Below are 21,183 nucleotides of genomic sequence, written 5' to 3'. Positions count from 1 at the left end.
TATTAATTATTAATTATTAATTATTAATTATTAATTATTAATTATTAATTATTAATTATTAATTATTAATTATTAATAATAATGAAATTTATAATCCTTCATGTTGTCCATAAATATTAAAAGAATCTATTTATTATCAATTATTACCCTTTTAAGAGAATTTCATATAGAAATTGAGAACAATTTGAAGGAAAGGAAGGGCTCAAAGGAATAACACTAAGTGACATTTCTTTTATTCCTTCTTGTTCCATTTGATTTTTTACATTTTTCAAGACAATATTTTAACTCTTATTATTTTGGCTTATGCATAATTAAAAATTATAAAAATTCAATATTAATAATCTTTGCATTTAGGCAAACAAAATAAAATTTCATTAACTATATTTTAACTTATAGATTAACTTATATTTTAAGTATTTAATTCTTTTGTCGTTGAAATGACAATTATATCCAAAATAAACCGACTTAACCAAACAACCGGGTAAAATCCGGGTTGAGTACACCGGTTCTATAAATATGAAACCTTGTTCATCTTAATTCTTTTGTCCCCGCCGGCAAATTGTAAAAAGTCATTTTCTCTCTTCTCAGATCTTTTCTCCGGTGATGGAGCGCTTAGTTCAAGCAACCTCTGGTTATGGGCCTGTAAATACCACCGCCATTAATTCTGAACAAAATCCTAAGAAGAATGATTCAAAAGAATGGAATTGTTATAGAGATTGCGTTTCAAAGGAATCCATTATTCACAACTTCAATAATTTCAAGAAAAGTCAAGCGCCGGAGAGGTTGATGGAGTGGTCCGATGAGAAATGGGTGGAACTTCCAAGCCATGTTGTTTCGAGTGCCAGATCGGCGTTTTCGAAAGGAATTCCGATTATTGAAGTTGAAGTTGAAGGTGATAATTTTATGTTTGATTTTTATCGGATGTTGAAAATTGAAATCGGGAGTAGTGGGTTGCAACGATCTATTGCTTGGATTGATATAAAGGGTAGTTGTTTTTTTCCTAAATTTTTTGTTGATGAATCTTTAGTTGATAATTATAATAATTATTCTGATGGTGATGAAGAATTAGTAGGTGAGAAAGATGAGTGTAGTAATAATGGTATAAACCCTAAGATTGAAATTGAAATTAACATAGATAATATAAATAATGTTGATAGTAAGATTATGAATAACAATGACAAGAAGAGGAAGCGGGAGGGCAAAGTAGTAGTTCATGATGTAGAGGATACTGCTGATTCTCGCAACAGTGGAACTGGTTCAGAACGGTTCAATATAAAACGTAATTTGCATATTGAGGATGAGAAACCTATTGATAAATTTGAATGGCCGAGTGTTAGGTTGATTAATGAGCAAGAAAAGGCGTTTTCGGATGTCAAGAAATTGTTTTTGGGTGGAATGAAGATGGTGGATTCCAGAGTTGAGGTTACTGCCATTCATAAGCTTACTTATACTGGACCTCATGAAAAGGCGCGGGCTATGGCTTTTCACAAGACAATGCAGATCACTCAGGCTGCTCGTGGAGGTCAGTCCAATACTGTTTTTGCGTGGCATGGGACATCCAGAAAGGGAGTTTCAGATATATTAGCTCATGGGTTTGGAGTTCCGAGTAAGGTTTCCGGTTTACAAGCTCATGGTGTTGGTGTTTATTTGTCTCCAGGTCGGCTGCCTCATCTTAGGTAATGGCTATGAGGGTTCTGCTTTATGTTTCTACTTAATTTTGATGCTGGTTTCTGAAACAATGTTTTAACTTTTGGTTGTTGAATTTGTCATTCAGTGATTTGTTAGCTCAGGCAGATGATAATGGTGAAAAACATGTTTTATTGTGCCGGGTTGTCTTGGGAAATTTGGAGAAAATTGATGCTGGATCTCAACAGTTTAGTCCATCTAGTACAGCTTTTGATAATGGGGTGGATGATACTGTGAATCCTAAGTGGTTTGTAGTGTGGACGACCAATATGAACACTCACATACTCCCTGAATGTGTTGTGAGCTACAAATGTTCCAATGTTTTGCAAGGTGAGTTGAAGTATTCCTCGTTGTACTGGAGGAAACAAAAGGAGTGCAGGTTTAATTCGTGGCAGGCAATTTGTCGTGGCCGATTTATATTTGCTAGTGTTTCTATTTTCAAATTCGTTGTTCTGTTTCCTTTTAGGAACAAAAGAGGGAGAAGAGGAGGTCATGAAGTGGGCACCTGAGGGACCGTCGAAGTTGTTTTTTTCTCAATTGGGGATCGCACTTCCAGCTTCGAAACTTGAAGAGCTGAAGGCTCTGTGCAGGGCATTTAAGGTATCTTGATGATTTCTGTACTTTTTGAGTAACTCCTAATGAGCATATAATTTCTTCTTGATTGGATTAGGTAGATTATCATTTATTCTAGGTTTATGGATACGTTATTAAGTTAGTTGGTATTGCTGCCACTTTGATTCCATAAATGTATGTTATAGCCTTTACAGATGTAGGTATCTGTTCTTTTTAAAGTTCCTTTTGTCGGTGCTTGCATGTTTAGTGGTTGCAAGTTCTTCCATAGTGTAAATTGTGGAAGGTTCTGTTGTTTCACCGTGCCATTTAGTGGTTGCAAGTCCTTCTATCGTGTAGATTATGCAAGGTGTTATGCAGTGTAAACTGACCAATTATAGTGACTACAGTTACGCTACGTGGTGTCCCCCGACATTGAATGTTTTTTTTTTTTTTTTTTTTTTTCTGAGTACGTTTTTCCTGTTCTTTCAGGCTGGGGAATTGGCTAAAGATTTGTTCGTCCAGCGTTTGAAATCAGTTGTTGGCAATGAGATGCTATATTCTGCTATGGCTAGGCTTCAAGGTTCAAATTAAGGTTTTTCTTTTGTTTTGAAATATTTAGAACTATCCCTAACATGGTTTGTTCTAAATATGTTCGAAAGAGGGGAGGCTGTTTCATACACCAATGTGTCAGTAGAGCTAGTAGAGGGCATTCTAGCTTTTAGCTAGAAAGTTGGTTTAAGGGAGGGAGGTTGGACAAGGATTTTGGTTTCTATACCTATCTCTTAGCTCTTGCTTATGTTCTTGAATCATATAGTAACAAAAATGTAATCTGTTAGATTTTAGCAAGAAACATTAGCATATTCCCTTTAGTTCGAGAATTTGGAGTGATTACTCTTTTGTTATTAAGTTATACTGTTATTTTTGTTATATATCTTGATTTTATCATTTTGATGTGATGTAGGGTTCTCTGTTTGTTGATTGACATTAACTGTGATGTAGGGTTTCCTTGTTTGTTGATTGACCATCTTATTTTTATGCTTCTGTGAGGGACACTTCAATTTGTGCTAGGGATTATGCCTGTAGTTGGATGTTTTGATCTCACTCCCTTGGCAGACAGAAAGCCTAAGGAATGTACTTTGCAATTGTGTTCGATTTTGGATCTTAGGAATGCAGAGTATGATTTTATCAGATTCAAATATTGGATACTGGATAGTGAGTTCAGTGATCGTTGTCTTTCTACCATGCAATACTCAACTGTCAGTTGACGAGTGAACTTTAATAGTTTTTCTCTCTTCCGACTTATCTTTAGTTCCTTCTTGAGAAATACTTGAAATCTGTTCCTCTTTTGGATATAAGGGATCCAGATCAGATTCGACATTGATATTGGATAGTAGCTGTGTGGTCTTTGCCCTTGCAGCACCCACTACGTAACTGTCAATTGACAAGTGATGATCGTAAGTTTCTTTGTATTGGTTAATGGGTTGTATTCACTGCAAACTTTTGTTCAAACCACGATTGCAGTTCTCTATCTTTCTCAATGAGGGTTTAATATGGTTTGGATGATATATTCTCTTTTGATTCAAACTTGGAAAGCTCTGGTGCTTAATAGTCTCTTGATAATTGTTAACCATAAAAGAACCGCACCATTGAGTTAGACAAAGATGAATGATTATCCTGTATTATCTTATGAGGTATACACACTATTATGGTACAGGAATCTGTTTTTCACTATAACTGAGCACTTATGCTTGTGATATACTCCCTCCGTCCTACTCATTTTGCATGAATTGCCATTTTAGTCCATCCCATTCATTTTGCATCATTTTTATTTTTGGACAATAACCTCCACTTTCTTTTAATCTCATCCATACATTTTAACTCTGTTTTAGTTTCCTTCCCCCAATTCATTCTCTCTCTTCATTTATTACCAATATCCACATTTTTCTTAAAAATCCTTCTTTTCTCTTTGATGCAAATCTATCTGGACTAAGGAGTACATTATTTCAGAATTTCCAGTAGAAATTATCGTTCACATGTCATGTTCTCGTCCGCTCTGTGATGAATCTGCAAGGACTCAACAGGGTCGGCCCAATAAACCACCGATCGTATTCACATACTCAAGGAAAAGGACAACTAAGAATTAGTTAATTAATATTTTGAATATTTTATGATGTCATTATTTTTGTGAGTGATGTCATTAGTTTGTTATTTCTGTTGCTTAAATACTTGAGGCATGGATTATAATGGGTATCAGAAAGTTTGTTATTGAGTTTGTTTTTGGAGGGAGCCTCCTCTCGAAGTGGGGTATACTTTTGTTACTCTGATTTTCACAGCAATATACTCAATCAATTTTTTTGTGGATTATTTCTGGAAAGTTCATTACTGATTTCATTATACTTTGATATAGTTGATTCTTTACAAACCTGGTATCAGAGCATCGTCGATCAAGGGACAGGTCGATGGCGCCATCAACGGTAACTCAGAGAATCGAACAACTGGAGCAGGGGATGACGGAAATGCATGCAATCGTGGCTGAGGAGATTGCAAATGCCCTAGCTACTTCTCGAGCTGAACAACAGCAACAGCTTTCTGAACATCTCCGGCGAGAACTGGCGGCTTTTTCACTACAGTTAGATGGGCGAGTAGCGCACAATCGCGATGACCAGGAGCGCTTCCAGCGAGAGGTGCGTGACACGTTGGGAGCCCTTCGTTCGCGTGTCGAAGGAGAGTCAGGGGAATTAGATGCTAGGGCACAAACAAGAGGTACGCCCATTCATAATCGTATTCTTGATGAAGGTGGAATGGGAGGGAACCAAGGCAACGGTGCTAACTGGCGGTTTAAGAGGCTGGACATGCCCGCCTTTAATGGAGAGAACCCAGATGGATGGATCCTCCGTGCTGAACGCTTCTTTAAGTTTTATCGGCTCTCAGAGGAGGACAGGCTGGAGACGGCGGTGGTGGCGCTGGAGGGTGACGCGCTATTTTGGTATCAATGGGAGCACAAGCGTCATCCTATGACCACTTGGGGCGAAATGAAGGGGTTAATCCTGAGGAAGTTCCGATCTACCTCCACCGGCACTCTCCATGAACAATGGTTGAGCAATCGTCAGGTAGGGGATGAACGAATATCGAAGAAGGTTCATTGAACTCTTGGCTCCTCTGGAAGGTGTTCCTGAAGAAATTGCAATGGGTCAGTTTATTAATGGCCTCAAGGAGGAGATACGGGCCGAAATCAGATTATTAGGCCCAATTACATTGGACCATGCAATGGATTTGGCGGCAAAAATAGAAGAGAAATTACGAATTGGGCCTTCCCGCAAACATTCAGCCCAATACCAAACTTCCCCTTTTTCAAAACACAACCCAAAAACCCTAAACACTTTTCCCTCATCTTCTTACTCCACTAGTCTACCCATTTCCACCCAGAACCAAATTACACCCCAAATTAAAACTTACACCTCCACAAATATACACCACAAACCTGGAGAAATAAGGAGATTGACGGAACGGGAGGTCCAACAGAAGAGAGAGAAGGGTTTATGCTTTAGATGCGACGATAAATGGATGGTTGGCCATAGATGTCGACGAAAAGAACTTAGTGTGTTGATTTCGCAGGATGATGAACACGGAGAGGAGTTAGAGTTAAATACAGAGATGCAAACCGAGGAGTTGGCGCATACAGAATTAGTGGAAGAAATACAACCCGAAATATCCTTTAACTCAGTGATGGGTTTCACGAGCCCTCGAACTTTGAAAATGCTGGGTCTTATTCTAGGCAAGGAAGTAGTAGTGATAATCGATCCGGGGGCTACGCACAATTTCATTTCAAGGGAAGTTGTTGAAACACTGGGGGTTCCACTTTCCCCAACAAAATCCTTTGGTGTGTCGTTGGGAACAGGGGAGTCAGTAAGGGGTACTGAACTGTGCAAAGGGGTGAGTCTGCAACTTCCAGGCATGACTATTATGGAGGATTTCCTCCCTCTTCCCTTGGGAAATTCTGATGTTATTTTAGGGATTCAATGGCTCGAGAAATTGGGAACCATAATGACTAATTGGAAAACCCAAACCTTAAAGTTTTAGCTGGGGAGTGAACATATAACACTTAAGGGGGATCCTTCACTGGGGAGAACAAAAATTTCATTGAAAGCCATGATACGAACCTTACAGAAAGAGGGTGGAGGGTACTTAGTGGAATTCAACCAGTTGTCAAGTGACCAACAGAAGAATGATGAGTTGGATATGGGGCAAATCCCCTCAGTACTACGTATGGTTCTGCAGGAGTTTAAACACGTATTCAACATGCCTTCGGGTTTACCTCCTAAGAGAACTCACGATCATGCCATAGTACTCAAAGAGGGTACCGATCCTATTAGCCGGAGACCTTATAGATATCCTCAAGGACAGAAAAATGAGATAGAGTCTTTAATTGCAGATATGTTGACAGCTGGTATAATTCAACCTTCCAGGAGCCCTTTTTCCAGTCCGGTCTTGTTGGTGAAGAAGAAGGATGGGTCGTGGCGTTATTGTGTGGATTATCGGGCACTCAACAAGGCGACTGTCCCAAATAAGTTTCCTATTCCGGTCATAGATGAATTATTGGATGAGTTGAGTGGGGCTGAGGTGTTTAGTAAACTAGACTAAAATCGGGATATCATCAGATACGAATGAGATGCGAAGATATTCACAAAACAGCTTTCCGTACACACGAGGGTCACTACGAATTCTTGGTGATGCCTTTTGGATTGACTAACGCTCCTGCCACATTCCAAGCAGTCATGAATGAGGTATTCCGACCTTGCTTGAGGAAGTTTGTTTTGGTCTTTTTCGATGACATCTTGATTTACAGCAAGTCTTGGGATGCCCATATACTGCATTTACAACAAGTATTAGAGTTACTTTCTAGTCATCAATTGTTCGCCAATTGGAAGAAATGTGAAATAGGGAAGAAGGAGGTGGCGTACCTGGGACATGTTATTTCACAAGCGGGAGTGGCGGTGGATCAATCAAAAGTATCGGCAGTGACCTCATGGCCTATTCCTGCAAACATTAGGGAACTCCGAGGATTCTTGGGTTTAACGGGCTATTATCGTAAATTTGTGAAGGGTTATGCATCCATAGCAGCACCCCTCACTGCCCAACTCAAGAAAGATCAATTCAAGTGGAGTGAGGAGGCCACCCAAGCCTTTATAGCGTTGAAGTGCGCTATGACCCAGGTGCCAGTATTGGCCATACCAGATTTTGATCAGTTGTTTGTCATTGAAGCAGACGCATCTGGATTTGGGCTAGGAGCGGTGCTTATGCAATTAGATCATCCCCTAGCCTTTTTCAGCAAAGTCTTAGGGCAACGAGCGCGGCAAAAATCAATATATGAGAAGGAGTTGATGGCAATCGTTCTGTCAGTAATGAAATGGCGCCAGTATCTTTTGGGAAAGAAGTTCATTATTCGCACAGATCAACAAAGTCTCAGGTTTCTCATGGCTCAGAAAGAAGTGGGAACGGAGTATCAAAGATGGATGAGTAAACTCTTGGGGTATGAATTTGAAATTCAGTATAAACCGGGGGCTCATAACAAGGTGGCTGATGCTTTGTCACGTAAGGAACAACCTGAGTTCGATTGCAACGCTCTCATCTCAGCTGGTGGGATCAAATGGGAAGAATTTCAACAGGAACTGCACACGAACCCATTTATTCAGGAATTGGTTCGTGCCATTCAACAAGGGGAAGCGGTGCCTAAAGGCTATAATATTGAGCATGGAAATCTTAAATACAAAGGGAGGTTGGTTATTCCTGGTAATTCGCAATTGGTCACTAAATTATTGGCGGAATATCATGACTCTGCCATTGGTGGTCATTCAGGGGATTTTAAAACTTATCAACGTTTGGCTAGAGAATGGTATTGGCCGGGAATGCAGCGTTGTGTCTCTAAGTATATATCCTCCTGCATTATTTGCCAGCAACAAACACTCAACCCTCAGCCCGGCAGGATTACTACAACCTCTACCCATCCCATCTCAGGTTTGGGAAGACCTATCGATGGATTTCATTGAGAAGCTGCCGAAATCACATGGTTACGATACGATATTAGTGGTAGTGGATCGCCTATCTAAATATGCTCATTTCATTCCTCTCAAGCATCCGTTTATGGCTCAAGGAGTAGCAGCAATGTTTATTCATGAGGTTGTCAGATTACATGGTTTTCCTTCCACTATTGTCTCTGATCGCGATAAAATCTTCATGAGTTACTTTTGGCAGGGGTTATTTCGCCTTCAAGGCACTCACTTGAAAAGAAGTACAGCGTACCACCCACAAACGGATGGTCAGAGCGAAGTGGTGAATAAGGGAGTTGAAACATATCTAAGGTGCTTCGTTGGAGATAAACCTAAGAGTCGGAGTAAATGGCTGGATTGGGCAGAATACTGGTATAACACTTCCCATCACAACTCAATATCTTGTACCCCTTTCAAAGCTCTATATGGGCGAGATCCTCCTGCATTGATCCGTTTTGAGAAGGGTAGTACTGCCAATTCATCTCTTGAAGAACAGCTGCAGGAACGGGATGCCATACTCGATGATTTGAAGGCTCATTTACTTCGGGCTCAGCAAATCATGAAAAAACAGGCTGATGCTAAAAGAAGGGATATAGAATTTGCAGTGGGGGATCGTGTGTTCCTGAAATTACAACCTTACCGCCAGAAATCGGTGGTTACCAGGCTACATGAAAAGCTGGTTGCTCGTTACTTTGGACCCTTTGAAGTATTGGAGAGAGTGGGGAAGGTGGCCTATAAGTTAGCCTTACCTCCAGAAGCCAAGATACACCCGGTTTTTCACATCTCACAGCTCAAGAAAGCCATTGGTTCTGCTCAGGTGAACCCTACTGTTCCTACTCAACTTACGGAGGATATGATCTTGGTGGCTGAATCAGAGGAGGTATTGGGGGGTTCGTAATGAATCTAATGGGGGAGTTGCAACTGCGGAGGTGTTGGTTAAATGGTCAGGTCTGCCAGATTTTGAGGCCACTTGGGAGGATTATGCTTCTCTGGATGCTCGCTTTCCTGATTTTCACCTTGAGGACAAGGTGGCTCTTTGTGGCGGAGGTGATGCAAGGACTCAACAGGGTCGGCCCAATAAACCACCGATCGTATTCACATACTCAAGGAAAAGGACAGCTAAGAATTAGTTAATTAATATTCTGAATATTTTATGATGTCATTATTTTTGTGAGTGATGTCATTAGTTTGTTATTTCTGTTGCTTAAATACTTGAGGCATGGATTATAATGGGTATCAGAAAGTTTGTTATTGAGTTTGTTTTTGGAGAGAGCCTCCTCTCGAAGTGGGGTATACTTTTGTTACTCTGATTTTCACAGCAATATACTCAATCAATTTTTTTGTGGATTATTTCTGGAAAGTTCATTACTGATTTCATTATACTCTGATATAGTTGATTCTTTACAGAATCTTGTTGACATATTTACATGGCACATGCATACTGTATGGAGTAAACTTTCGTAGATTTTTTATGGAATAAATTATCTTGGTTTCAGTCAAGGAAATGGCATAAACTAATACGTGGTTGGAATTATCTACTATTCTTTCAGCTTTTTATGAGCAACACTTCAACGTGTCAAATCCTGTGGCCTCTCTGTGGTAATGCTCTTGGACCTTCAATTAGTACCTTAAGTCTTTGGTCATTTGATGTGGGTCATATTGGTGTATTTAGACTTCACTGGAATATAGTTCATTGTGGTTTGTTTTGTTTATAGAAGCTCCTGAGGTTTTTTAATTCTGAAATATTGCAGTTTTTTTAGGTTGCTGAAGGCCGATCAATTTTAATTGCATAATCATTAAGTTTCCACTCAATAGTCTTGAACTTTTGGTTTACTATGGGTGGTGATCCCAGTGCATTTCTACTTAATTAACATTGCTTTTATTGGATTTTGTTTCTCCATTTGTTGTATTGACTTGTGAAGTGTGTGTTGTGTATTTTTGTGTTGGATATAGGAATAGTAGGTCTTCTGTGGAAGATATTAGCTATTTTCTTTATGGAGGATTGATTTTTTTTATTTTATTTTATTTTATTTTTTTTTTTGCGGATCTCTCTGTATAAGATCATGAGTTGTAGGCTGTAGGTCCTTGGAGGAAGGGATAAATTTTGCTGGCATTTGAGTTTTGTGATTTTTTCTGTTCTTGAATTCTCATTATTGTTGCCTTGCTGGGAGTAGGTTTGTTGGTTTTGATGAAACACATAGTATAGAGGCTTCTACATTTTATGTTGCAGTTAAAGCAGAATGTATGTACTATGTACCCAACAAAGTGAGTATATTTAACTTTATTCCCGCTTCCATGGATCTTCCTAGATTGGAATCTCTTTCTTTTACATCCATGACATAGAATCTCTTAGCTATGGCAGATTAGATTCCTTCACCGTCTTTGTTGTTTGTGTTCTATAAAAACTGAACTATTTTGATATATTATTGTATAGGTGATGAATTGATATTTATATCATAGTTATGCTGGCTGATTTCTCTATTGAGACTCGGGAAGTTATTCTAGTGATAACGGTTTTGAACTGATGATGATTATTCCGTGCTGAGCAATTCCTCTTAACAGATCTCTTTCCTTTTTTGATACAGGACTGGGTTAGTTGCATAGCATCAGCTTTGTAAAGGTAATTGCCTTGAAAGTTTGCTGGAGCTTCATTTAACAGAACTATTTCAGTTGTTGGTGCCAGGGTACTTCGATTTAAAAATGGTGGAGCTTGTGAAACTCTTCGCCAATCAAACATGTTTTGAATGACAGATGGACTCCTGGTGTGTTATTATTACATGTTGAATTACATGATGTATTGGTCATTCTTCCTTCCTTGGCAATTGGTACTTGGTCGCGTGTTGCTGATAAATTCATGGAAATTTGTTTTCATCTGTTCATCATAAAATATTGCCTTAATGATCTCATGTTTCTTGGGAACTAAGAAGAATCTGCTTAGGGTTTTTGGTGTTGGAGTTAATTGTTTTGCTTTATTAAGTGGCTTTGTGGTTGATGCTTGACCCTTTATAATCAACAACTTGTTTTGTTTTTAGTACTTTGACTGTAAATTTTGTTAGAAAATTTTGTTTCGTGTCAGTTCTTTGGGATTATTTTCATTCTCATTAAAAGGATTTGATTAGCATAGGAAGGTCTAGAAGGTTTATGTTTTCTGTTTAACATTATCATGAAAAGTTGGGGGATTGTGAATTATGATTGATTTGAGATCAGTGAAAAAATAGTTTTAAGGCGTGTGACTGAGAGCTTTGATGTAGAGGGACTGGGAAGGTATGCTCATCGTTAAAATTAAGATACCCCTTTTTTCTTCCCAATTTTGGCTATAAAAGAAAATTATTTGGTTCTACTGAATGGAGAGGAACTGCCATGCAAATGTCTAATATATTCGAGGGAAGTGTTGCTTAACTTGGAAGGAGATTAATTTGTTTCTCAAGTTTCTAATTTGAACTTTGAGAATCTTGAATAAGTTGGTTTCAAGTTGTATTATTTCTTTTTTCCCTTTTGGCTTTATAGATAAAATTATGCATGGTGGTGTAGGCTAATTATGCATGTAGCTGTTGTGTTTGCGCTGTGAGGTTGACCTGAGTGTTCCTTTCAGTATAATATGAAAGCAGTTTTACTTATATTTTCTGCATTTACTATAGCAATACATCTTTTCTATAAAAACTATTGTTCTGTGGGACTGGCCATTTACGAGGGTAGCAGCTTATTATTTTTTTGTTTTTTGCCTCACACTTATTCTTTGGTTAGGCTAGGCGGCCAGAATAGCATTGCAAGTGCAAGTTTTACACTATTTATAGATGGGTGTCAAATGTGGTTCATGGTTTTTTTGTGATAATTTTGTCCCTTTTAGATACAAAAACTTTCTTACTTGTGCAAGTATCTAGCTGATTTTTGATCTGTAACCTTTCTACTTGTTCAAGCGCAACAATGGCTATTATTTGTGGTGATTTTGGCATGATTTAGGCTCATTGTGATTAATGTTGTCTCTCTAGGCGTGTTCAGTGTAGCCAGCCTTAAGTATGGTCATGCAAGTGTTGATGATGGAACTTGGAAGCTGTGTGCTGGTGCTCGGATTCTGATTAATGGTTTGTTTTATTTTAAGCCAACTGATTAGGAGTTCTTAGTGCGAGTCGATGTGGACTCTTTGATTCTTGTTCCTTATTTTTTTGATGTAACCGTGGTTGTTTGATTGACAGATTGGGTACTCTAGTGGGCTTTGGTTTAAGGTTGATGCGTTCTGGATATTTTGCTACCTTGTTCATCTTGCTGTATCAGATCTGATTTCCGGTAACTTTAATCAGTTTCCTTTGCTGTATGTTGTGATTAGGGTTTTTTCCACTTTATAATCTACTTACAATTTTTTTTTTTTTGGAAATATGGAGACCTACAGATGTTTACTTTTTTTCAAGGCAGCAAAAAATATTGGCCAAGGCTACGGGAGACCAGAATTATTGAGTACATGTGAGATTGGGCTTGTCAGCACGTAGCAATCAATTAAGTGCTTTAATTTACTGTATCATCAAAATTGTATCAGTTTTGAGAAAACACACACACACACACAGATCTCCTGATGTGTTGTCTTTGTTTTTGGTAGTAGTGGTGGTTAAAAATGGCAAGAAAAGCTTCCATTTGCCTGAGCCAGAATCTTTGAACTGAAAACTTTGTTCTTCGGGGTGCATGTGTTTCTTTGCTGTTTATTTCCCACAACTGAGCTAGCCAATGTTTCATATAGATGCCTGAAGCAAACTCTTACTGCTGTTTCTTTTTCATGATTGTCTTTTGGGTTTTGACAGATAGCATTATTGTTTGTTTACTCTGATGTTGTCTAGCTGTCTGAGTTGAATTTCTGCTCATTTTGCTTTCTCATTCTGAAAATGCACAGTTAGTGAGGGAAGTTCACGAGTGATGACCTATTCGGTGCTAGGGTATGATATTTTTTGCTCAAATGACTGAAATGAAATGGAATCATCTTCAATTTAACATCCCTGTTTAACAGGCTCAATAGCAATTGTAGCATACTTGTGTTTTGTTTGAATTGGCTTTTGGGGAATCGATTATTTTTGCACACAGTTAAGGAATCCTGGTCAAATTCCATTACCCTAACGGTCCGTTTGGTTGATGGTAATGAAGTAATGGGAATGAAATGCTGTAATGGCAATAGTAATGAAGGAATGGATATGAGAATTGGTAATGAAGATTTTTTTGTTTGGTGTGCATGACTAAAGAATGGTAATGGAAGATAATATTCCATTGATTGCATTTGGTTGTTAGTAATAAAAAATGGTAATGACTCTTAGTTTCATTATTGTATATTTGTATCTAAAAGCATTATTGTATCTAAATTATTCTATCTAATGATTTTTTTTAATAATAATATTTTTTTGGATAATTACATAAATTACTTTTTTTTTCTTCATTATTTTTTTTCTTCAGCTCGAAACAACATTACTTTATTTTATTACCACAATAATACTTCATTACCATTACAGCCTAATACCAAAAAGGCTCTTTTTTCATTACCTTTTTTTTATTACCATCTATTACCATTGAAGGCATCCAAACAATACTTAATTTTATTACCATTACCGTCCTTTAATATCATGTACCAAACGGGCCGTAATTCCTCTAACTGGCTCCAACCTAGTGTTTTGGAGGTTGGATGTAACCTTACGCTTGTAAAAAAGAGGTTATTTAGGGAGCCTTTTTAAATTTTATGTGTCTAATATTTTCCATATTCGTCTTGCTTACCAAGTAAACTATTATCTTAACCAATTAATTGAAGGAGATTACTACTGTAGATCATATGCTCTTTGATTTTGTGATGGGGGGAGATATCCTAGGGATATTCTGTGATATATGGATTTAAAGGGTATGTTATTTGTTTTAATATTAGTTAGTTATAGAGCTTATTAGTATAAATAAGGTAGAGGGAACTGGGAAATGTATGAGGAAATTGTACTGGACTTATAGGATGAGTTTTATACTCATTCTTACTATTGTAATTTTGAATTACAACAATATACATCCTTTTACATACTCACTCAAATTCTTTACTGCATTGGTATTGTTTGTCTTCAACTAATATTCAAGAATGATGATGCATCCAGTCTATTACATATGCTCATGGAAGATTTGCCCGATATTGTACCACTCTCATTTGCTGTCACTATATCTGCATGTACCAGATGTCTTCTGATGTTATTCGCAAGATCTTTCTCTTTGTTTCTACATGCTAGACCTGTATATTATCTATTTTGCTTATTATTTTATGGAATTGTGTAAGAAGATTTAGAATGATTGTATTACCCTGAACTCGGTAATGACGTTTAATTTCTTGAATCGTTACTTTCGCTTACTATTTTTTCATATTATAAGGCGTTGATAACAGATTTAATAGTCAGGCCATGTTGCTGTGGCATGAAGGATATTTTTAATGCGTCGCATAATCTATGTTTTATCAACGATGATGTTTGTAATATTTAACTTCATCAGTGAAAAAGGCGAAGCAAACACTTGAAGTTTAGCTGTTAAACAACTCCTTTGGTTCTTGTGGATTTGCTGAGGTACTGATTTTCATGTTTATTGTCGTCATTTGATTTGAAGAAAATTGTGTTCTTTTCACGTTTTTCATATAACCTAATCCTATGCCTAATATCCTGTTGTGAAGCATATAGATTACAGACTTTACATGTTAATCGTTTGCATAGCCGAGCCTCCAAAGATGAAAATTCTGAAAATTGTTTGTTTTCCCGATTAATGGAGAAGGAGAAGGAGAAGGACGAGTGTACCAGATTTTCTAAAATCTAAATTTGAGATTGTTTGGCAATGGCTGGTGCCTACAATTGTGTTGTTTGATGTATTTTCAAAAGAACTAATACGGAACATTCCAAGGAGTAAAAGAAGGACATTGTATTGTTCGATTGGAGTTCTCGTCTTACTTTCATAAGTTTTGTAATCCCTCTTATTCTTCCTTTTAGGTTATTTCTCTTAAATCGATGAATTCTGTGTGAACATTGAAATGAACTGTAATGGTTGTTCCTACTTCCTAGTTAGTAGTTTAATTGGATACGAATTACGATCAAATTGTCATAATTAATTGCTAAGTATTTCAGAATGGAGTTAATATTAAACATAATAAAAAGAAATCATTGGAATTATATGTTATATTTAGCATTGTTAAATAAAAAAATATGACATTACGAAATTTTTAAGGCTTAAAATCTTGACTAATTATATCATTGCGATTAAAGCTTTAAGATTGTGCAACTCTAAGTTAGGCTTATCCTAAAATGTAAATAAATGGTTCTTTAATGCATAATATGGATTTAATTCGAATTTGTATATTCACAAATTATGTCCTAATTTAATATAGCCCGTTTAAAGTCAATTTGAATCCAAAATAATTAATTATTTTCTTATCGGACTTGCCTAGAACATGATAATCGATCAAAGTTAATTCAAACGTAATATAACCTAAATTAAAATCAACAAAAACTTATAAAGGTCTAGCTAATCAAACTTAATTCTAACCAAAAGTATGATAAACTTTGAAAGTTGGAATAAATAATTAATTTAATTTACATCTAATTTGAAATTGACATATGTTAAATGATCTAACAAAACTCAAACTCGATAAAAGTTAAACTCAATAAAGTCTTACCTAAAATTCAACTAGATATAATTGAATATACAACCCTATTCAATCCCAAAAAAATATAATTTATTATTACTATAATTTTTGTAAAAATACAATAAAATAAGTAAAATATTATATTATATAAAATAAAAATAAAGAAAAATGAGAAAGAATTGGTTTTGGACTTTACCACCTGAGCTTTATGAAGAAGGATGAACCTGCCTCTTTTATCGGCTAAAAGGTCACAGCCTCACTGGCTGCCTTCTTTGCTTGGCCTTCCATTTGTCCAAAAGTCTACTGCTTTGTCTGCCTGCAGTTTCGTTCCAGCTACATCAACCATTGAATCTTTGTCCTTTAATTCTTTCTTCTTAATTCATTACCCTTAATGTAAATTTTGTTGTTTGTTTACTTAGAACAGAGAAATCCTTCATTTTGTTGGAAAAACCTTCCATTTCAATGGCTTCTTTGCATAATCTTCAATCCCTATCATCTCAACATTCAACTTCCTTTATTACCCACCTACAAAAACCCAATCTTTTTCACAATTACAACAAATTTTCAATCAATTTCAAGTTTGTAGTATGTTCTAAATCATCACCCTTCACTGAAAAGCATTCAGTCGAAAGATACCAAAGGGAAAACTGGGTTTATCCTGTTACTTCCCATACACAATCCCCATCATCTGATGAAACCTTATCTCCATCATCCTCCTCTGAGAGTAAGCGAGAAAATGACATTGCTTTGCAGCTTCCAGAATTGAAGAAATTACTTGAAGTTTTGAAAGAAAAAAGGGAAAATCAATCAAAAGATTGTTGCTTTGAAACACTTGATGGAATTGGGAATGTGTTTTTGGTGGGTACTGGGCCTGGGGATCCTGATCTTTTGACTTTAAAAGCTTTGAAAATCATTCAATCTGCTGATCTTTTGTTGTATGACCGCCTTGTTTCCAATGATGTTTTGGATTTGGTGGGTCCCAATGCAAGGCTTCTGTATGTTGGTAAGACTGCTGGGTACCATAGTAGAACTCAGGAAGAAATACATGAGCTTTTGTTGAGTTTTGCTGAAGCTGGTGCTAATGTTGTTAGACTTAAAGGAGGAGATCCTCTTGTAAGTTTCTAATGCTAAAATTGCTTGATTTCCCTTTTTTTTATTACATTGTGTAGTTCATGTTTATAACATATTGCGGAGATACAACCATCTGCTTAAGCTTTTGGTTCTTTTGGTTGAGTTGGTTTCTCGAAGGTTCTTATGATTTTGGTTTTGACACTTGTGTGAATCTTGATAGATTTTCGGACGGGGTGGTGAAGAGATGGATTTCTTGCAGCAAAAAGGGATTCATGTCAAAGTTGTTCCAGGTATTATGTCTATGCTTGCCTAATGTGAATTTTTGGATGATGTAACTTCTAGTGGTGAAATACCTTTTACTTTTGAATGTGTTGTGAATTTGTGATCACTCTAGTTAAACTCAATGCATAGCATGTGTAAGTGAATGCAAAAAGAAAACACATAAACATTTTGGTTGTTTACCTTAACGGCCCGTTTGGTAATCAGTACTAACCAGTGGAAGTGGTATTAGAAAGTTAGTGTAATTTTAGTAAGAATTTCTCTTGAAAAATTTAATAGTCATGCTTATTCTCCTTCAATAATCTTACTCTCCAATCTCATTTTCCTCACAAAATTCATTCCAATGCATAGCATTTGAACATGTGGTATTAGGTGGTAATGGAAAATTGCAGAAAAAACTTTTTTGTGATCAAACTTTCATTACCGTGGGGATGCATATCACGAAAATTTACACTACAAATCATTTCCGTTACTACCAATTAGTACCATTAACCAAATGTGCGGTTAATGTTGAAAGGGATGTGGGAGATTGTTCATTTTGAATAGGTTGTGATTAAGTTTTTATCTGCAAGGGTTAGCATTTTGACATCTGAAAAACATTACTTATTATGTATGATTTTGTAATAGCTTTTACATGGTAATCAATTGTTACAAAGTTATTCAAAATAGACCCGATCTTAATTTAATCTGGTATTCCAAAATTGTTCATGCTTTGACCCGAGTTCAAATTGGCTATGTAGTTATGCAACAACCATTGTAAACACGAGATTTGAGGATGTTGTGATCACCTTGACCTGACATTTTCCTACTCGAACCCAAACGCACACCTCTACAACGTATACACAATGAACTATCCCCCACCATTCCTCAACACTACATACAATATTGGAACACAGAAACTTCTATAAATTAGCGACTCTATACTAAGGCTCCATTAGATATGGCAAATCTAAACTCACATGAACTTCTCTGATATCATTGGTTTCAATCTGAACTTATTTGAACTCATTAGACCATGGTTGAACTTATTGGACATTATATGAACATATTAGCTTTAAAATAAGCATATATGTAAAAGAATTTCACTTTATTGGTTCATTTGTGAACTTAACTTTCTTAATTTAGGTTATATAGAACAGACTTTCGATACATACCTTAGTACAACGCAAGTACCTGAGTCTAAGTATGATAGAATATGAAAATGCTTGTTAGTCTCTTGATATGTTTTCTGTAAGGTTTCTCCATTGATACCACCGGAAAAAGTCAGATGTCTGAAATAATCTATCAGTAATCTTTTGGCTTGACATGGAATCACCAATTTGAAGCATACTTTAATTGTTGAATAGCTTTTGTGTAAAATGAAGGCATGCACCATAGGCGTATGAGTCACAATAAGATATCGTCCTTTCTAGAGGATTTTGCGAAAAGCTTTTGTTCGCATCCACAAGAATCGGAATTTGGAACATCTTTATGCTTTGTAGTGTGAATGTATCTCATGTCATCAGTAGGAAACTCAATGTGTTTATCTTTTGATTCCCTCGACAATGAGAGATTATGATCTGTTCACTACCCTCATTCTACTATTAGCTAGTGGGATATGGTTAAAGAATTCATTTGTCTGGATGTTACGTAGCAGTTGATGATGTAATCAACTGCTACTCCTTCCTAAATTAGTTGGGGAATTAAGTTCGGATTATATCGTGTCAAAGTGTAAAATATTGATACATTAGTGTGGGTGCATCATAGTAGCATTGGATGGATTGTGGTAGGCTAATTTTTTAAGGTTTGAGAGCCTATAAAAGTGTCATGTGTGAGGAAATGTTGCCATGAGATGGGACGGAGTGAGTAAATTCATTTAGCCTTCTATTATCAGATGCTTTGATTTTTTGAGGATGAAGCAAATACAACCGCATTTTATTACCCCAATGCCATTAAGTGGCTTCCTAGACAGGTTGGATGTAGGCCCCGTTTGAACTGATAACAAAGAAGTTGTTTAGGATTTACACTTGATAGCAAACATCATCAACAATTTCACATAAATAAAAAGTGCACACGGTTTAATGAGCAATTTTAATATAGTTCGTTATCATCCAAAACCAAAGGACAATAAATTATAGTCTAACTTTTTCTTTCTTGTCAGGCATAACTGCTGCTTCAGGTATATCTGCAGAGCTTGGAATACCATTAACTCATCGAGGCATCGCTACCAGTGTTAGGTATCTCACAGGACACTCAAGGAATGGGGGAACAGATCCATTGTATGTCGCAGAAAATGCTGCGGATCCTGATTGTACCCTTGTCGTATATATGGGTTTGGCGACACTTCCTTCTCTTGCCCAGAAATTGATGCAACATGGCCTGCCGACCAATACTCCTGCTGTGGCTGTGGAAAGAGGGACAACTGCTCAACAGCGCACGGTAAAACTATCTGATCTTTGCTTGATTCAGTTTCATTAAACTTTTCTGCAGAGGGATTACACATTATGATAGAATGGAATTGGAGTAATAGACTGTTCGCTAAGCATGTCACTACTATGCAACTGAACTTTTTATCTTTTTGCATCAAAACATGAACTTTTCTAGGATGTCCTTAGATTCGATGTCGGTTCTAATTGTTAACATAGCCTACTGGTGAACGTGTGCTGTAAAAAATTGATGGGCATTTTATATGAACGCAAGCAATAGATGGAGATTACAACAGTTCTCGTCTATTGCTATGACTTTTGCATTTCCGTACGGAATATCACTTTTTTTTGGGTTACAGGGAAGGCTGAGGGGAAAGGGTAACGAGAATCAAACCCAGGTTCCTCCTAGGGAAAGCGATATGTGCTCTAACTAAGACAAGATTCGATTTTCTGCGTATCACATATGCTCTATTAATTTTTCGTGTCCCGAGATGTGATATGTCTTGTATCTTTTCTTTTTAAAAAATTAATCTTATCGTAAAATTGTAATATTACGAGAATTTAGGTTTGTGCAAATTCTTTGTAGGAGCTTGTGCATTTTAGATCTCGTTGTAACTGAAATTTTCGATTGAACAGGTATTTGCGAAGCTCGAGGATTTGGCTGATAAAATCAAATTTACCGGACTGGTATCCCCCACGCTGATCATCATTGGAAAGGTTGTTGCACTGTCGCCATTATGGGTGCATTCTTGTGAGGAATCGGTTGAGCTTGCCGAGACAAAGTAGAAACAATCAAACATTATTGTAGTGTTGAAATAGAGGATCAAGTACACTCCAGTTTTCGATTAGCCGGTGACGCCTTTGACGAAAAAATCAGATGCACCGTTAAGTGAATACTCGTCATTGATGCTGGTAGTTGCACGCTAGAAATGTTCAATAGACGGGTCAGGGACCGGCTGACAGCTAGTACCTCGACTTGAAGCTCGACGACTTTTGCTTGGCCTGATTCGAAAGCTAATCGATTGGCTGACATAGTACTTCTTGGTAGTTGATAGGCGTATGTGAATGCTCGAGAAAGTTATTGTGTTTTTATCGATTTTAATTTTATTTATTGAGAATATGGTGGGTTTGAAGAAAAAATCCATCAAAATCTAGCGACTGTAAGGTGACAATTCGGTGTTTGGTTTAATGAAAAATAATAAAATGTTTTTAATAAAAATGAAAATTTAATTGGCTTCTATCAATTTTTTTTTTTATCATTTTTAAAATTTGGAGTATGATAAATGGATGAAAATTTCTCCCTATTTATTATTATTTAATAAATTCCTTTTCCACTTTGGAGTGGTTCTCAAAAATTAATACTCCCTCCGAACTAATTTAGATGTCCCATTTGCTTGGGCACGGTTATTAAGGATGGTGTGGGGTCCATTAAAAAGGGTAAGTAGTAAAGGGTAATAAGTAGTGAAGGGTAGTTGGGTAAGTAAGGTATATGAGGGTATATTCGTAATTACTTGTG

At 36.8% G+C, this 21,183-nt stretch overlaps 2 protein-coding genes across 8 annotated transcripts; both read left to right on the top strand.

The window, feature by feature from the left end:
- Nucleotides 1-476: 476 nt before the first annotated feature.
- LOC130810993 (probable inactive poly [ADP-ribose] polymerase SRO3) lies at nt 477-13,051 on the top strand. Of its 7 annotated transcripts, none has more exons than XR_009041081.1 (9): nt 477-1,676; nt 1,775-2,016; nt 2,153-2,286; nt 2,728-2,818; nt 9,836-9,884; nt 10,871-10,905; nt 12,275-12,367; nt 12,479-12,569; nt 12,673-13,051. XR_009041081.1 is itself a non-coding variant. In XM_057677114.1 (6 exons), the coding sequence occupies exons 1-6, from the start codon at nt 604-606 to the stop codon at nt 10,721-10,723; spliced, it is 1,593 nt and encodes a 530-aa protein (XP_057533097.1). In that variant the 5' UTR covers nt 530-603; the 3' UTR covers nt 10,724-10,738. The 7 variants fall into 7 exon arrangements, 2 of the variants coding, with proteins under 2 accessions (XP_057533097.1, XP_057533098.1); XR_009041082.1 differs by having other exon boundaries at nt 530-1,676; nt 10,871-11,047; XR_009041080.1 differs by having other exon boundaries at nt 530-1,676; nt 10,871-11,047; nt 12,665-13,051.
- A 3,056-nt stretch (nt 13,052-16,107) lies between these two features.
- LOC130810994 (S-adenosyl-L-methionine-dependent uroporphyrinogen III methyltransferase, chloroplastic) lies at nt 16,108-20,922 on the top strand. Its single transcript, XM_057677116.1, has 4 exons — nt 16,108-17,025; nt 17,204-17,273; nt 19,403-19,680; nt 20,304-20,922. The coding sequence occupies exons 1-4, from the start codon at nt 16,375-16,377 to the stop codon at nt 20,451-20,453; spliced, it is 1,149 nt and encodes a 382-aa protein (XP_057533099.1). The 5' UTR covers nt 16,108-16,374; the 3' UTR covers nt 20,454-20,922.
- The last annotated feature ends 261 nt before the right edge of the window (nt 20,923-21,183 follow it).

The sequence above is a fragment of the Amaranthus tricolor genome, chromosome 4 (assembly GCF_026212465.1).
Source record: "Amaranthus tricolor cultivar Red isolate AtriRed21 chromosome 4, ASM2621246v1, whole genome shotgun sequence".
Taxonomy (NCBI): Eukaryota; Viridiplantae; Streptophyta; class Magnoliopsida; order Caryophyllales; family Amaranthaceae; genus Amaranthus; species Amaranthus tricolor.
The sequence above is the reverse complement of the archived record's forward strand: the minus strand, read 5'-3'. Positions and strand labels throughout refer to the sequence as shown.

Excerpts from the sequence above, each read along its gene's own strand:
- LOC130810994 (XM_057677116.1), top strand. The coding sequence starts at position 16,375 with ATGGCTTCTTTGCATAATCTTCAATCCCTATCATCTCAACATTCAACT. Across the intron at positions 17,026-17,203 it reads TTAAAGGAGGAGATCCTCTT|ATTTTCGGACGGGGTGGTGA; the intron begins GTAAGTTTCTAA and ends GAATCTTGATAG. Across the intron at positions 17,274-19,402 it reads TCATGTCAAAGTTGTTCCAG|GCATAACTGCTGCTTCAGGT; the intron begins GTATTATGTCTA and ends CTTTCTTGTCAG.
- LOC130810993 (XM_057677114.1), top strand. The coding sequence starts at position 604 with ATGGAGCGCTTAGTTCAAGCAACCTCTGGTTATGGGCCTGTAAATACC. Across the intron at positions 1,677-1,774 it reads GGTCGGCTGCCTCATCTTAG|TGATTTGTTAGCTCAGGCAG; the intron begins GTAATGGCTATG and ends TTTGTCATTCAG. Across the intron at positions 2,017-2,152 it reads ATGTTCCAATGTTTTGCAAG|GAACAAAAGAGGGAGAAGAG; the intron begins GTGAGTTGAAGT and ends GTTTCCTTTTAG.